General features: G+C 42.5%; 3 protein-coding genes and 1 long non-coding RNA gene across 4 annotated transcripts in view; 1 reads left to right on the forward strand and 3 right to left on the reverse strand.

The window, feature by feature from the left end:
* Positions 1-7703, forward strand: part of LOC117752821 — a 15642-nt gene extending 7939 nt beyond the window's left edge. Inside the window, exons 2-3 of the long non-coding RNA XR_004612152.1 lie at positions 6873-6882; positions 7693-7703. This is a non-coding gene — a long non-coding RNA (uncharacterized LOC117752821). The remainder of the gene's footprint in view (positions 1-6872; positions 6883-7692) is intronic.
* Positions 1026-7537, reverse strand: si:ch73-204p21.2. The gene is made up of 8 exons (XM_034569714.1): positions 7500-7537; positions 4918-5053; positions 4268-4328; positions 4106-4175; positions 3583-3660; positions 3098-3148; positions 2907-2981; positions 1026-1680 (listed from the first exon to the last, which is right to left on the reverse strand). Exons 2-8 carry the CDS (start codon positions 5046-5048, stop codon positions 1388-1390), a joined length of 759 nt encoding a protein of 252 aa, XP_034425605.1. The 5' UTR covers positions 5049-5053; positions 7500-7537; the 3' UTR covers positions 1026-1387.
* Positions 7704-9626: 1923 nt separating the features above from the next.
* On the reverse strand, positions 9627-12428 carry LOC117759313 (membrane progestin receptor beta-like). The gene is given in 8 exon segments (XM_034581380.1): positions 9627-9938; positions 10049-10264; positions 10345-10514; positions 11267-11348; positions 11474-11677; positions 11679-11776; positions 12056-12072; positions 12424-12428. Coding segments are annotated over 8 exon segments (1104 nt in total).
* A 60-nt stretch (positions 12429-12488) lies between these two features.
* il17a/f2 (interleukin 17a/f2) lies at positions 12489-13932 on the reverse strand. The gene is made up of 3 exons (XM_034570046.1): positions 13780-13932; positions 12993-13159; positions 12489-12821 (listed from the first exon to the last, which is right to left on the reverse strand). The coding sequence occupies exons 1-3, from the start codon at positions 13810-13812 to the stop codon at positions 12602-12604; spliced, it is 420 nt and encodes a 139-aa protein (XP_034425937.1). The 5' UTR covers positions 13813-13932; the 3' UTR covers positions 12489-12601.
* Positions 13933-17500: the final 3568 nt, after the last annotated feature.

Here is a 17500-nt window from a genome sequence, read left to right on the forward strand (position 1 = left end):
CTGATGGTAGGAAGGAGGTCATGTGATCGAAGCCTGACGAATCAGAGAAGACCACGTTGTGACTAAAAAGAACCAACCAGCAAGAGGCTGAGCGTCCACGTCATAGTTTCCAAACATCTCGTCCAGACTGAAACTCGGCCCCAGAGTTTTAAACCTTCAACGGGTCCAGCAGCGTTTTCAAACTTGTCAGTTTTAGCGTCTCTAAAACTTCAGAGTCATCATAAACTTAGTCTTTTTTAGTTTGTTGTTTGAAACAGACACAGACTCAGTGATCTGAACGTTTCGAGCTGGAACCGTCAGTCGCTTGAGTTACTCCGTGTTCTCACTGTGGTTTAACTGAAGTTCTCTCGTCTTCATGTTTCATCGCCTCCACGTACAAGGGTTCACCTTCAGGTCGTCTGTCAGAGTGAAGAACTTTCCGTTGGTGAAGATGGTCGACGTGCTGAACGTGTCTGTTAGAAAAGTCCGCTGAGTCAGATTATCACAACAGGATGTTACACCACACACACACACTGTTACATCGACTCATGACACAGCAGCATCATGTGACATCTGACTGACTCACACAGAACTGAGGCCCCACGAGTGAAGCCAAATCATCTGGATCGCCCCCTGGTGTATGGCTGCAGTATAGGTCATAAACCCCGCCTCCTCCATGTTAGCAGACAGGACATGGACTAAACCCCAAAAAATCAAAGTAGACATTAAATAAATGTCAAAGATGGTTTCTGTCATTTTAGGTCGTTCTTATCACACGAATGCACGTTCACATAAATTAATCAGCAGATTGTTTCTGCTCTAAAGTAAAATAAACATTAAATGTGCTGAATTACTGATGAATTATCCGTGAAGGATTTGAAAAACATCTGGAACAAAGGAAATCAAAGGAAAAGTTTAATGATGACATAAATTATAAAACTGATTTATAAATGTTTTTATTTTTGATTCTTTAAAGGGCTGTTCCACCACTTTACACACAAAGATCACTCGCTGTACATTTGCATTATGGGAAATGTAGGCTCTGATTTAAACCTGGTTTCAACCCTTTTTAATCCAAATAATTTCATATTTACATTGAGTTGTGATTAACACGTCTCTGTCTCATGTTCACGTCCTTCACGTGTCCTTCATCCTCGTCTTTTTTCCTCCATTCATTGTCCTTCATTTGTCTCTTCTCTTCCTTTGTATCTCATCCCTTCTCCTCGACTTTCATCTGGAATGTTTCGTCCTCATCCTTTGTCTTTATTTATCCCCGTTGTTCATCTCCTGTAATTTCTCCCTAAATATTATCCATCCATTTGTCCTGATATCCTTTGTCTCTCATGTTTTATCTTTCTTGTCTTTAGTCTTTCATTTTTCTGTCCTCTAGCTGCCGTCCCTTTCTCCATCATCCCTCTCTGTCAGGCAGCGGAGGTGAAGGCTCCTCCCCTTCCTCTCCCTCCCTCACCTGTGCCACCTCAGGTGTCTGGACAGGGGGCGGGGCCTGTCTCACCTTCCTGCTGACTTGAGCATAAACTGAATTTCTGTCACTAAATTCCACCGTCGCTGCATCAGGACGAGCTCTGTTGTCGCCGCCCTCCTGGTCAGGATTGGTCCTTGGTGTCACCGTGTTGGCGTCGGTCCACCCTCCTCCGATTGAGTGGTAGATGTGGTCGGGGTCTGAATAGGCGGAGCTCACATCTGTAAACAGAGAGAAACATGCACAGTTTTAAACATTCTTATATGTAACATCAGAATTTTCTAGACGTCCTGTGTGTGGATGGATGATGAGACAACGGGCCCCTGGACACAGACATGTGAAGGACACGGGAGCCGAACTCAGAAATGCAGCAAAACATAGAAATAACAGGAAAAAATAGAACAGAACAACTGATAAAGTCACAAGAGAAAACTGGACACGTGAAACTCATCAGGGTGGAGGAGACAAACTGTAAAGACAAGAAGGAAGTAAATGTGTCAGAGACACGTAAGGTAAGAAACTTCAAAGTAAAACAGGAAAGTAATTAAAAGGAAATTAAAAGTCCAACTCAAAATAAGATATTTTATAAATATAAATGCAGACGTTTCTTTTCTCTGAAAACACTTTCTGCTCTTAAACATCACATACGAGGCTTCAACTCTCCAATTGTGGCAAATGACGATGTCACCGAGGTCTCCACCAGCAGCCAGAGACCAACCATTCACTTCTTCACAGGTGCAAACATGAATTAAACTCAACTTAAGTTGGCTCGGCTCAGCTCAGCTCGGCTCACTTTCATTCTGTCTCTCTTCTTCCTCATGTCTCCTGCTGCCTAACCAAGAGTTCATTGGCCAACTAACCTCAGCTGTGCCAATCAACTCCCCCTGGTTCACCCGGAGGTTCGCTGATAATCTCAAATCTTATGTCCCATAAAGTCTGACGTCTGAGGTGTCAAAGATAGAGACTCATTTCCCTGAGCTGACTATTTTATCTTCATATCTTTAATTAAAAACTGGAACCAGAAAATGCTCAGTTGAGAAATGAAAGAAAATAAGAATAATTTGATATAAAGTTTGTGAGTCCGATCGTTGTCCTGCACCAGGAGGAACCCAGCGTCCACTGCACCAGCTCTGACCGTCGCTCTGAGGATTTGATCCCGGACCATCACTGACCCACCCAACCGTCTCCAGACTGTCTCACATGTGCTCGGTGTGAACCTGACTCATCTGTGAGCAGTGGCCACTCCCTGTTTGGAGCTGGTCCTGATTTGCCTCCATTGCACCTGTTGTCACTTTCATTTGCACCAAAACAGGTGAAACTGGTTCTCAATCACTTGTTCCTCCTAAATGCACAAGTTGAAGTTTCACTGACTTGGTTTTATACTGTGACCGTTAAGTGTTGCCTTCATATTTTTGAGCAGTTCATTTAAGTAAACACTATTTCTCACCTTGTTGCTCTGGCGCCCTCAGGTGGCTCCTCCACGTCATGAACCGGACTGAGTTTTCCTCCACAGGCCTGGACTCTTTAGACACACACACACTCATGCATCATGGGAAATGTTGTAATGTAGTTTCTACTGTGCTTCAGTGTTTGAAATAAATAACATTTACATTTTTTAAAAACAGGACAATGACGTACCAGCAGCAGGAGATGTTTCCATCACTGCTGCACTGCCATTGGTCCGAACATCTGCACACACACACACACACACACACACACACACACACACACACACACACACACACACACACACACACACACACACACACACAAAGATATAATTTAATTTCCTAAAGTAACATTTTGCTTCTTTAAATGTGAAACAGACGTTGCAGGTTTGATTCCTCACATCACGCGTGTCTGGTAAACACATGAAGTTATGGAGAGAAATGTCGTGGATGATTGATTGATTGGCGTTTACAGCAGCCAATAGCCCAGAGACATCATTATTATAGAGAAACCCTGCTCTCTGATTGGCTGTCGGGTGTCCGTTAACACCAATCATGTGATCACGTGTTTTAACCTGCAGGTAACCACGGCAACAGCATTGCTACCTCAGATGGCAGAAAGTTTCCTTTTACCCTGAAACACACTGAGGAACATGGAGGGTTATTCTAACGAACCTTGGTCGTTCTGTGGCGCCCCCAGGTGGCTCTTCCAGGGAGTGAACGAGACTGAGTTTCCTTCAGAAGGACGGAAATCTGGAAAGAGAAAATGAAAATGAAAAATCTATTTATTATTAATAAAAGTCTCAGTGTTTTCTAAAGTTTCCGTAGTGTTTATATAAAAAACAATAAAAGCTCAATATTATATTAATCTTTTAAAATACAATGTGAGTGTTGTTCACTTTAACCAGTTAAAATACAGTATTTCTGTGACCTTTGTGCTAGATTTTCTTTATTGTCTTTATGAGAAACATCTCGACTTTTCTGGTTCTGGTTCTTTTCTTGTTTCAGAGTTTCTCAGGTTTCAGGTTTTAAAGATTGAAAACCACAGACATGAAATGTGTTTTTATGTCAGAGAGCAGGAGACGTGTATGAAACCTGGTTTTAACTTCCAATGTGATCTCTGTCTCTTTCTCCTCACTCAGATTCACACGTTCATCTTTTCGTGGTGAAGTTCTCTCCTGTTCAGATGTTCACTCACCTTTTTCATCGTTTTGAATCTCGCTGATCACAGGATTGTCTCTCGCTGTTAAAGTTTCCCCAAGTTTCACCTTTTGATAAACACGACATCAAACATTCACTCTGATCTGTCTTTCATGTTAACAGACACAGGCTCAGAGGGCAAAGGTCAAAGGTCTCTTACCACACTGATAAGATTTGAAGGATTTGTGTCCCTCTCTGAATCTTGAAGCTCAAACGAACGTCTAGGAAATGAAAGAAAGAAGAACAAATGAGGTTAAAGTTTTAAAAATAAAACAGAACAAACATCATCACAGATTCACATTTTACATTTAAAGTAAAAATGTAATTTAATCTGCGGTCGAGGATTCAAAACTGAAACTGTACGGCTCCTCTTCTTCACCCTGAAATATTTGGATTCCTCCGGTTTAACGTCCGTCACGTGTTAGAAACCTCATCAACACGTCTGCTCGGACATTTTCCAAATTTAAGTGTAAAGCTGAACTGTTAAAACCACTTAGAAATGTATCTCCAATATTCAGTGTGAAACTTTTAAAATATGAAGAATTCCAAACAGACTTCTGGTCCAGGAAGCAGAGGATCATGGGTAATCATCATCACAGTGCAGAGACTTTACACTGGGTACACAGACTTTAATACTTTAGTCTTAATCCACATTCGATGCTGTAGTGATCTGTGTGAATGTTTTCTTGGGGCAGTTCTGAGGCGTTTGAACGATCACACTTTGGTTTTTACTCGGCTCATGTCGACAGTGACAGAAACAAACAAATGATCGGATTCAGCTTTGACGACACAGACGTGTGGAGATCAGACCTGCTGCACTCGCTGCACAGAGCCGAGAGGAGGATGGAGAGGAGGAGGAGGAGGATGAAGGACCCGACGACTCCTGATGACAGGAACCACGACCCCATGACCCCACTGACCCCGGCTCCGACTGCCGCCATGATCCCTGAGAGAGAGAGAGAGAGAGAGAGAGAGAGAGAGAGAGAGAGAGAGAGAGAGAGAGAGAGAGAGAGAGAGTGAGAGAGAGAGAGAGAGAGAGAGAGAGAGAGAGAGAGAGAGAGAGAGAGAGAGAGAGAGAGAGAGAGAGAGAGAGAGAGAGAGAGAGAGAGTGAGAGAGAGAGAGAGAGAGAGAGAGTGAGAGAGAGAGAGAGAGAGAGAGGAGAGAGAGTGAGAGAGAGTGAGAGAGAGAGAGAGAGAGAGAGAGTGAGAGAGAGAGAGACAGGACGTGAGTCATGTAACGATCAGTCCGACCTCTCTGTCTGACTGAGTGACAGGAACTTAGATTTACTGATGGCGTCGTCGTCCTGAGCGTGAACAAACTGCTCAGACACACCTGATCACACTGGGCGGAGTTTTATGAGACACTGTTCAGATTCTTTTTCCTGTTCACGTTGAAAACATCGTGTTTTATCTGTCGCACAATGATCAACATCTGCAGTCGTAGGAGTTTCACATGAGCAGTGGCAGTAGATTTAAAATGTGCTGTATTTTTTCTATTTTTTAAATAATAAAACCTCTTACAGATTTGTTTTGTGTCTGTAATTCTGTATAATATCCAGTTTTACGCCTCCTGGAGTTCAACACAAGGAAAGGCATTTCTTCACGGATGGATGGAAGCAACACTGCAGCCATGTTGTCTTTGTACAGATCATCAGTGTGAGTGATTGTCTTTATATAAAGTCATCAATCGTCTGTGGAGTTTTAATTGATCTAATATTATTGATGAGTTTACATGAAGTTTAGAAACTTTAGCACTTCATCAAAACGACGACTTTGACGAGAGCTCGGAGGTTTCCACGGTGATTCTGTAACTGTTTTGAGATTTGAAAATGTAAAGACGTTAAACCAGTTTGAATAAATTATTATAAATATGTTTTTTTTAATTCACTCAGCCACTTGTGAGAAATGAGACTGAAGAAGAAAATGTGCTTCAGGCTGTTTGGGTTGAGTTTTTCGAGCGGAGCGAACAACGTTTTCAACAGGAAACAGCTGACGTCTTTTAAAAAAAACTACAAACACCAGAGACTCAAACACTGTCTGATGAGGTACTTTTACATTTATTGATCCAGGAAACTAACGACGGCTGCAGCTCTGCTCATTAACATGACTGATGACTAGGAGGTCAAAGTTCAAACACTGAGAGCAGTTTACGACTCGTGTTTCTGCTGCAGCTCCATCCCCAAACACAGAAAACACAGAAAACAGTTCGCGACATGTTTTAGTAACATGTGAATGAACAGAAGTGAGCGAACATGAGGTCTTTGTTTTCACGTTAAATAAAAACACCGTTTACATAAAGAGAAGAAGAAGAATTCTGGATCAGACGAGACGACGCTGAGCTCCGCGTGTGTCGTTACTTCCTGTTTGAAGAAACGTGACGGAGCTGCATGTTTACCTCGTTCAGATAAGCAACAGTTTAATCAACAAAACAAATACGTCCAGAGAGCTGCGATAAATTTACATCAATAATACACAATGTTTATTTATGTAAATTTGATAAACAGGCGACAGGCGTCTCCTTCCAGGTCCTCAGATATACTACAGCAGTGGTCAACAACCGGGTCAAACCTCGGGTTTTTGATATTTAATAATTTAGATATAATGTTTTGGTGCTGCAATGCTTCATACTGAGCGGCATTACAGAGCTTTTATTTTGAAAAGTTGTGAACTTGGGTTGAAGTTGTGTCGGTTGTTATGTATGAAAAAACAACATCAGTTCAGTGAATCATTCAAACTTATATATAACAACACACGTGATGATAAAGAAAATCTTCAGTGCAGGTGAAACAGGTAATAACGTTTTCTAACTTCACCCTGCTCCACAGACTGTTTATAAAAAGCTCTGCACACAAACAATAAGACTAGTGATGAAGAGTTTGAGGACGACTCACTAATGACAGAGAAGAATTGTGAAGTATCGACACAGGACAAGAGAACACAACATTACAAACACACACGTTTACAACAGGGACTCAACTAATTAGTAACAAAACATCACAATTTACTACTTCATGATATTTAATACTTCATAATCTAACTAATCTTAAGTTTACAAATTTGAATGGTCAAAATTACGATTCAGTACTCTGATGTTCAACAGTATAAAGAAGTTCAGCTCATGAGATATGAAACCTTAGCATTAACAAGAGTAGTGCATGTGAGTCTATCACAGTGCGTTGTGTTTGAAGCAGGAGCAACTGGTTCTGTTCACTTGCTCTTTAAAAGTAAATAACAAAATAATTATCAACATCAGGACAGAAGAGCAACACTCACAACCTGCGACTGATGGAGTCTCAGCATCCGACAGAAATGTGAACGTCCAAAATACATTTAACTACAGAGTTAATAATTTTATATGAACGTATAAATAAAGAAATAAAGTGTGAACGTACCTATGACAGCTGTGAGCTCAGAGTCTGTGTGTGTGGGTGTGGGCAGGTTTACTCATTGACAGACTGAACAAACACTGAGCTGTTTGAGCTGCTTAAAGACACACGCAGCACACACACACACACACACACACACACACACACACACACACACACACACACACACACACACACACACACACACACACACACAGAGACACTCCTCTTGTCTTGTGAACTGAAGTCAACACTGATGGTTCGTGTCATTCTGAATTTTATTTCCTAGTATTTACATTTCCACACATTCTCTGCTGCTGTTTTCTTATGTTTTTATTCTCAGGTCTTGAAGAAGCTCACATCGTCCTCAACAGTCTGAATAGGAGGAAACTGTTGAATGTTGTTACTGGCCACACGGTGGCGCTATCCAAATGACATTTGACCATGAAAAGCAAATCGCAAGCGGTCAGCCGTTTCAACTCTGTAGCTTTTATGGTTTTTATGCACTTCTCGTGTAAATTCACAAGAGAAACCGACGAGCAGCTTACGAGCTAACGTGGCCTCGTTATGCTCAACAATTTAAAAGCGTAACCATATTTCTGTCTCGAAGTTATTTGCTCTTTCTATTAAGGAATTCTCTTTTCTCCCCTAGAGATGAAATTACATAAAACCTATCAGTTATATTCATGGTCTGAGTCTGAAAATCGTCTCATGGAAGTTACGCACAGCTCAGCAAGCTAGCAACACCAAAATAAATGACTTCAGCTGCGTCTCGTTAGCTTCTGTTGACTAACCTCATCCACATTTACGCATTTTAGTCACTTGTATGTATTTATGTAGTTTTTAAAATCACATTCAGTATTTTATCTCAGACACTGTGTATTTTCTGCAGTGGTTTTACTGCCTGTGCTCTCATTCAGTCATGAAGGACTTTGACACTAACTTGTTATAAATAAAGTCTGATGAAGTGAAACTGTCCCAACCACATACCAGCTCCAAGCCTTTGATCTTTTCTCTAGCGCCACCCACTGGACAAACAATAAACTGCGTAAAAGAAAACTGTGACCTAATGTTGGATTACAGAAACTTAAAGAAGAAGAATTATAATTTTCTCTTTGAATAATAAAATGCAGTTCAGTTCACAGTACAGGACAAACAGCTGTGATCCTCTTATTAAAGTCCAACTCAAACTGAAACTCATTATCTGCGGCTCCGCCCTAAACACCGCAACTGTCGCTTACTGCTTGACTGGCCGAGCGAGGCCGGTAGGGAACTGGGAGAGAGAGATAACAGCGTCGAGGCTTCAGCTCAGTGATGTTTTCTTCTCAGTTTCCTGTTTTGTTAGATTTATTTTTAGATCCACATAAGATAGTTTTTTTGGGCCCCAGAGCGTCTGCAGCCAATGAGAACTCTCCGTGTCTCTTCAAACTGGACGATCATCTATTGGTTCCAGCCGAGTTCTTCGTTAGGAGCAAACCAATCACCTGTGAGTTGTTAAGACAGAAAAACACAGGAACGACTGAAAGGTGGAAACATAAAGGTATAAATACACAAAGGGGTACGCAGGACTACTAACAAAGCTAACAAATAACAATAGGAACAGATTTCTCAAAATAAAACAGGAAATAAAATGAAGAATGTTCTCAAGGGAGCAGATCATAACATGACTCGTCTTTGTCTTTTGTCTCTGTCCTGCTGAATGTCCATGTCCACAACAGACCAAATCATTTCAGAGATAACATGTCGTCCAAACAAATATGCTGATAAACTGTTGGATCCTTTTTTGAAACAATAAAAAACATTCAAGAAAACTACAATATTTACGCAGGAACTTTATGATGTTATTTTTATTATATCTATATTTATCCACCGGTCCAGTATCTATTCCACTGGGTCACAGGGGGAACTGGAGCCGATCCCAGCTGACACAGGGTGAGAGGGTCACCTGCAGGTCGCCAGTGGACAGACAACCATTCACCCTCACGTCTGTGGTCACTTCTTCGATTAACCAACACTGCATGTGTTTGGACTGTGGGAAGAAGCTGGAGTACAAAGTGCAAACTCAAAACAGGAACCTTCTTGCTTCTATATTTATGATTATATGTAAAATCCCCTTTGAAGTTAGAGTGCATGACGTCACCCCTTCCTCTTCTTCTATCTTCCCTCTTGTAGTAGCTGAACATGAGTTCTCCTCTTTATGACGAGCGCCGTCATCACGCAGCAGAGCGTCAGGCCGAGGAAGGAGGCGCAGGCCAGCAGGAGGCGCTCTTCTCCGAACTCCCTGACTAGCGCCTGCCGCCGCCACAGGAAGTCCTCAAACAGCGCCTCCTGCTGGACAAGTGTGCAGATAGACAGGAGGATGTGGAAGAGCTGGCGGCTGTGGCCGATGATGTCGTAGCGGCCGGGGGAGAAGCACTCAGGCACGGGGCAAGAGAAGAAGACGGCTGAGAGCAGAAATAGTGCCACCTGGTGTAGAAAAGATAGAAGTGCGTTTATATGCAGTGACATTTTGACCAGTTGTTTTCAGTCGAAACAAGAAGTGAATTTAAGTTTATATGTTGACTAGGAAGCGTCACCTGCAGGAAGTGAAGAGGAAGAGTAGAAGTGTTTGTCCAGTTGTGGCTGGCGAGGCGGTGGGTGACAGGGCTGATGACCAGCAGGTAGGCCACGCCCATCGGGACCACCTGGCAGATCCTCCTGTGCCACAGGTACGGTCGGTGGAAATGAAGGTCAGTGTAGCAGCAGATGATGCAGGAGAGCCAGACGACTACGGCGACAACTGGGAGGAAGATCTGCGGAAAACCTGCCTCATCAGTACACCTGAACGCATCACGTCAGCGACCGAGTAAGGATGTAAGACACGTGAACTGACCTGTCCCAGCATGCTTTGCGTCCAGCCGGTGTCGGAGCTGTAGAGACACAGAGCCAGAGCGCAGCCGTACTGGTACACGGCCACGCCCACGTGTTCCAGGAAGAAGAGAGCGAGTGGTGCGTCTGCTCGTGAGTGAAGCAGTGTGAACTGCAGCGCTGCAACGAGCAACTCTGGATCTCATCAATCACTTTCTATCCTAATACAGCACATGACTGTAAACATCTGTAATCAGCGTCTGTCCATTAACCAACAGCTGCAGACTCAGAACAGCTGGAGAACATGTGGAGCATCGAAGAGCCTGACTTCAGGAGGTGGAGACCAAACACAGAGATAAAAGAGAGAGTCACCTCACATCTGCCGGCTGGACTCAAGATGACTGTTCACATCCCAACTTAAAACATCTGTTTAGTTCAGTCTACCACAGAGAACATCTGTATCCATCCTTCACTAATCCGATCTCAACCTTGGTTTTAAAACTTGAATACTCTTGTGTCACATATGTTGCATTAATGAGTCTCTGACTCATATCGGATTTTAATATTTCTGTATTTATTCATGTTTATTTATGATGTATTGTAATGTGTCCTTTGGTGTCTAAATATTATTATTATTTTAGAACATTGGATTCAAACGTCAAATGAACCGTCGTGTTGACCTGTAGCTGATGGAGGTGAAGATGGAGGCAGATTAAGTGATGAAAGATCTGTTACTTAAAAATCCATGAATTCAGTTCTAAACTCAAATGAAGCAGAAGAATGAACATTAATCACAAACTGCTGGTGGACGTCAGCGTGAGCAGATTCAAATAATTCATATTAATTCAAATGAAAATTCTTTTAAATAAAATGTTTATTCATCAGTGAAAACCAGAACCTGTTTTCTTTTCTGACACTTAAAGATTCTTCGTTGACTCACCTGCAGCTCAGGTACGTGACAGCGGAGAAGACGTAGAGAACCAGAGGCAGCGAGGACACGTCCACAGAGAAGCCCTGACCTTCAGGGCCCTGCAGCCCAACTCCCAGGATCCCCTGAGGAGGTCAGAGGTCAAAGAGGTCAGACATGTGGCGGACAAACCTGAGGAGGTCAAACGAACAGCACAGGACGGTGTCAGTACCCCCCCCTGCTGGACGGTGAACATGAGGAACCTCACTAACACGTAGACTGCGGCCAGCAGGTGGCTCCACACGCTCAGCGTCTCGTTGTGGATCTGGAAGAGACTGAGGACGTAACAGCGCCAGGACAAGTCCACCGGACGATACCCGGACAGGATGAATTGCTCGCGGAACAGAGGGGGGACGTCCACGTCTCGCACCGTCGGGGGAAGGGAGGGGAGGAGGCGCTCCAGCAGAGGGAGAAAGGTGAGGCACAGAGAGGGAGGGGCGAACGACACCCGAGGCATGATGGGAGATGATCCTGAGTTCTGCTCCTTTTTCTGTGTGAAAAATGTACAATTAAATGAAATTAGGTGAAAGCGGTAAGGACTGTAAATAAAGACAATGTCACATGACCACGGAGGAGGAGCAGTACCACATGGAATTGTTTTAGTTTTTAAAACTAAAACAATTAGGGGGGGAAAATAAAAAAATCATCAGAAGTCTGACCAAGAAAAAAAAAAGTTATTTTCTTTACCAATGAAAATTTGAAAACTCCATACAGGTCACAGCATGTTCTGTTCTGTTTTACAGAAACTGTTTTGTTCCGTGACACTGACCTGTTTGCTGCTCGGTCCTGCTGCACAGCCACAACTGTCACATGTAAGGTGACACACACACACACACACCACACACACACACACACACACACACGCACACACACACACACACACACACACACACACACACACACACACACACACACACACACACACTACATACTCTTGTTTTCAAATCTAATCAGAGCTAATTTGAATCTGAATGACTTTTTCTCTGCTGAGGTTTTCAGACGTCATGAGACTCGACACACTGCTGACACACACACACACACACACACACACACACACACACACACACACACACACACACACACTGTTCCACTGTACCAAACTAAACACACACGACTGTTTAAGAAAGTTTCTTTTACCACATTGACTCGGGTGAAGACAGTTTGGTGTGATGCTTTTCACTAAACAAAGTAAAGTCGACTGGTTTCATTTTGTGGGTTTTAATTTAATTGAGTTGTCAGAGGATCAAACACTATCACACAAATCAACACAACACAATCAGCAGATGTTAAATGTTCTCCTCTCTGAGCTGTAGCTTCAGTTCTGGCTGGTTTTGGCCCAGACGCAGGTGCAGCCCACGGCCACCGACAGGTACGACGCGGTGTAGCAGTGCGCCCCCTGCTGCCGGTTCAGGACCAGGACGCTCTGGTAGATGGGAACTGACACCAGGCTGTGTTTGTTCAGCCCCGAGCAGAAGGCGTCGATGCACTCGGCCTCCCAGAGGGTGGAGGGGACCCGGTTCTTCACGGTGGACGACCTGAAGACACAGCAACAGCAGAACCATCAGGTCACAGTGAAAATATAGACACTCTGTGTGTGTGTGTGTGTGTGTGTGAGTGTGTGTGTGTGTGTGTGTGTGTGTGTGTGTGTGTGTGTGTGTGTGTGTGTGTGTGTGTGTGTGTGTGTGTGTGTGTGTTGTCAAACCAACCTCCATCTCCACGGAGACAGAGACCTCCTGTTGATGTTGGTCTGTCCGACAGAAAAGGAGGAGACCTCAGAGGAGAATGACAACATGGAGTCGCATCCAGGAGGAGGAGGAGCTTTAACCCCAGAGGAGGAGGAGGACACGCCTACCCACAATGCAATGCAACACACCTGTGGACAGGACGACAGATGATAACTCTAAATTCAGGAAATGTTTTTAACCACGTCAGTGTGTGTTGTAAACATGTGTGTTGTAATGTTGTGTTCTCTTGTCCTGTGTCGATACTTCAGAATTTGTCCTTGTCGTTAGTGAGTCGTCCTCAAACTCTTCTACAATATTCTGTCACTTCTTATAGTTTGTGTACAGAGCTTTTTATAAACAGTTTATTGTGCAGAGTGAAGTAAGAAAACGTTGTGTTCATCCTACCTGGTTTATCTGCACTGAAGAGTTTATATGAAACTGACTTTATCACTGTTCACGTGTGTGGTTGATATATAAGTTTGAATGATACACAAACCGACACAATCTTCACACGCAAAATCTCAACTTTTCAAAATAAAATTAACACCTGCCGCACTTTTCAGGCAATTTACTGAGTGTGAAGCTGATAAGATGAACGCCTCTCAAGATATTTGTTCCACATACAGACAAACGTCTGTGGAATTAGAAAGTAGATTGTCTCGCGCTTCAGTTTTCATTCATTTCACAGAATCTCAGATGGAATCAGAGCTGTGAGACGACCTGTCGAACATGTCATCGGGTGGTGTCAGTGGATGAAGGTGATGCTCACCAGCAGTTCTCCGACGCTACGTCTCAGCCTCATGTTGTCGTCGTTGTCCGGCTTCTCAGAATAACGGCTCTGAGTTCAGCTCCATTTATGAAGATGTGCGACCCTCAAATCACAGCGATGTCAGAGCTGATAACCAGATGCAGAGACGACAGGGAGATTCCTGTTATCTCTCGGGTTCATCTGTGTTGGAGGGAAGAGTCTGCGAGCGATACTTTGTAAAATCAAAGGTTCACTGATAACATCAAACAACAGAAATGACTCAGCTCAAAATGCTGGGAACCGTCACAGACTTTGTTTTACAGAAGATGCTGAGTAACGATGAATTTGACTGAATTATTCTGAGATTAATATAAAAGATTCAGACTTTCTTTAAAATGTCCTTTTCGTTTTCCAAAATAATAATAAATTGTGTATGAATAGTATAAATAATTTCTCACATAGATCTAATCCTGTTCTGTAGATTTCAACCTGACTCAACACTCTGGAGCTCACAGCCTATTTAGATTAGATTAGATTAGATTCAACTTTATTGTCATTGCACAGAGTACAAAATACTTAGACAACGAAATGCAGTTTAGCATCTAACCAGAAGTGCAAAAAAAAAGCAGAAAAAGTGCAGAGTATGTGCATATGAAAAGTGGAATATGTAAATAAATAAGATATGTACAGTAATAGAATAGAAATAGATATGGAATATGAACAGTATAGATACAAGACTAGCAGCAATAGAGGTAGGTAGTGTAGATATGATAAGTGTATATAAAGTGCAGGTGTAAGTATAAGTGGTGTTAGTAAGTGAGATAAACATGAGAAATTAAGTGAATTATTTGTCGGTTGTGTTGTTAAATTTCGCAACTTTAAACAGAATCCAAATTTTTTTTCCAGAACAGATTTCATATGGTTCTAATCCTCCTCCACAGAATTTGGAGAAAAGTGAGTAAAAAGTGTAGAATATTTTCATTTGTCTTATCAAGTCTTGGATTTACACATTTTACAATATTTGAAAATCATAAAATAATATCTGATTTTATCATCTGATGAATGAACATCTGTTGGTCTCAACAACAGCTTCACTGTTTCTTGTAACAATTTAACTTTGTTTGACACTTCTCTCACTTTGCTCTCGACCTTCTACGTAAAGAGTCTTGAGATTATGTCTGTTCTGATTTGGCCCTATACAAATACAGTTTTATTGAATTGAACAACCAAAGTCAAGAGTTAAAATATATGAAGAGGTATAAATCCAATCATTACTACAGCCATAGCTGTGTCAGTCTAAAATATCTAACTTGTTTCAAGGGTGTGAGCCAAATCACAACTCTGATAGTCTGCTGCTAGCCGTCGGTTAGCATCTCTGTTAGCATGGTGCTAACTGTGTATGTATGGAGGTGGAGGCCGCAGCAGACAGAGCACCGTGTGAGAAGTAGAGCTGATACAGTGTTTCCTCCGGGTCCAAGTATTTTCTGATTCACATCTGTCGTATAGAAACGTAATTTGTTGGTTCAGGACAAATCTATGACTTTTTACACTCAGTCATCAATCAGCTGTTGGCTATAATAGATACTGTGACATATGGACTGAAAATTGAAAAATAAAAAGTACACTTTAAACTTTAAGAACACTCCGCACCAAAAAGTAAGCTTTAAAATATAATTTTTCGAGTTGTAACTGTCTAAGATTTCTATGAATATTATACTAAATAGCCAATTATAGATGATTTGAAATAAATGAAACAGTATGACAGAGCTTCCTGTTTCCGTACATGGTCGTCAGAGAGGTTCTGGTGCTGTGACATCGCAGCGGGGGCGTGGGCTGTGGTTCGCTTGTGATGTGGTCGACTCTGAGATCTGAACCGTCAGCATCTTTCCTCTGACCTGATTTGGTCGACAGAGGAAACCTGCGGCAGCTCTGATTAATCACCAGTTTTTGATCTGGTTACTGTCAACGCCGTCAGCGCTTTTCAATCTGAGCAGGAAACTCATTGCGTTCGACAGCAGCAGCTTCCCCTGCGACGCCTGCAGGCTGCAGAGGAGACATCGCCGCTCTGCTTATACGCTGTTTGAAATTTGTCCTGTGGGGGGCGCCAGAGGAAACAGCTACATCTGAGATTTCAACTCAGCTGGACCTTGTTCCCTCGCAGGCTCCGTCACAGACCTGATGGAAGCTCGTCAGCTTTTCTCGTCAGTCTCATCATAAAATAAAGAAAATGACGAAAGGTTACGATGAGTTTCATGTGGATGGAACAAATCAAGGCTGGAAATTCAGGCAGGGGGCGCTACTCTGAGTATTTTACCTCATTTGGTGAGATGGGTTGGCCTAAATCTTTATTTACAGTGTAGTTATGACCCATAGCAGCATTTTGGTCGGCTGTTTCGGGTTATTTATCAATATAATTTATGTTGTGTGAGATGCTCAGTGATATTAATATTTAAAAAGCAGCAGCTGAAGTCTTCACATGTTCAGTCGTCACTGTTTTAAAAACCATTTAGAAGTTTATTTTAACCTGAATCGGAGAAATAAGTTAATTAACAGTAAAGAAGTAAAACATATAGTTTATAAAGGCTACGGAAATCTGCATCTTGTGAGCGAGACAAACACACACACACACACACACACACACACACACACACACACACACACACACACACACACACACCAAACCACACACACACAAACCAACCCACACACACACACTTCACCTACTTACAATTGTGTGTGTTTCCAGTCTTTGATCTTCGGTCGAGTAGTGAGAATCTTAGAAAGTCAAACATTTTCCAACAAACCTCAGTGTCATTGATCTAAATAAACTTGTACTCTTCATTCTTCACACACACACACACACACACACACACACACACACACACACACACACACACACACACACACACACACACACACACACACACAGAGAAACTTTTGATATTTCAATAAGAATAAAAACGTTTCAGTGCGGCCACACTTTTCCTTCCATAAATGGCCTGTAAGCGTTTTGAAGACGCAGGAAATCTCCCTCAGATCCGCATCAAGCATCGACCCATCAATCAAACCAGGTCAGGGGCGAGCCGGCAGCGTGGGCTGAAAAACACATGAAGCGACCTGAGTCACATCGCGACCGTAAACCAGGTCAGACGCTCACTTCCTGCATCACATGACTGATGCTACCGAAACAATTCAGTTGGGATGAAGAAAGAGGGGACGAGCCCCGAGTGAGTCAGGGGCCCGGAGGGACCCGGGGCCCCGCACCAGAACACTGTGATGTCAGACTGTCGAGAAGTTTCTCCTGTTGCATCATTGAAGACGTTAAAGCAGCTGAAGCGTAAAAATCTGACCCAAACTGTAATTTGTATTTCTGAAAACATTTTTTTTTTCAGATACAGAAAAATAAATTGAAACAAAACCTCAAAGTTGTAAAAGAAAATCACTTGAGTTGTGCCAACTCATTATGTTTGGTTCAAATAATTTATCATGATTATAAGAATTTCTCATTTTAAAGTTTAACATACTAATAATTCCAAACTATTGGATCGTGGTACGGCCATCACTTTTTCCAAAAATCGAATATGTTTGAATCGGTCAGTGCAACTTTACTTGCTAATGTCATTCGTTTTCATTGTAAAACTATGTGACATCGACTGTTTTACTTTACTGGTCGGTCCAGAGGTCATGTTAAAGGTCAAGCTGGTCGTGAGCGCCCCCTGTGGGATCAGTCAAACTACCCCAG

This window comes from Hippoglossus hippoglossus, chromosome 3, assembly GCF_009819705.1.
Source record: "Hippoglossus hippoglossus isolate fHipHip1 chromosome 3, fHipHip1.pri, whole genome shotgun sequence".
Taxonomy (NCBI): Eukaryota; Metazoa; Chordata; class Actinopteri; order Pleuronectiformes; family Pleuronectidae; genus Hippoglossus; species Hippoglossus hippoglossus.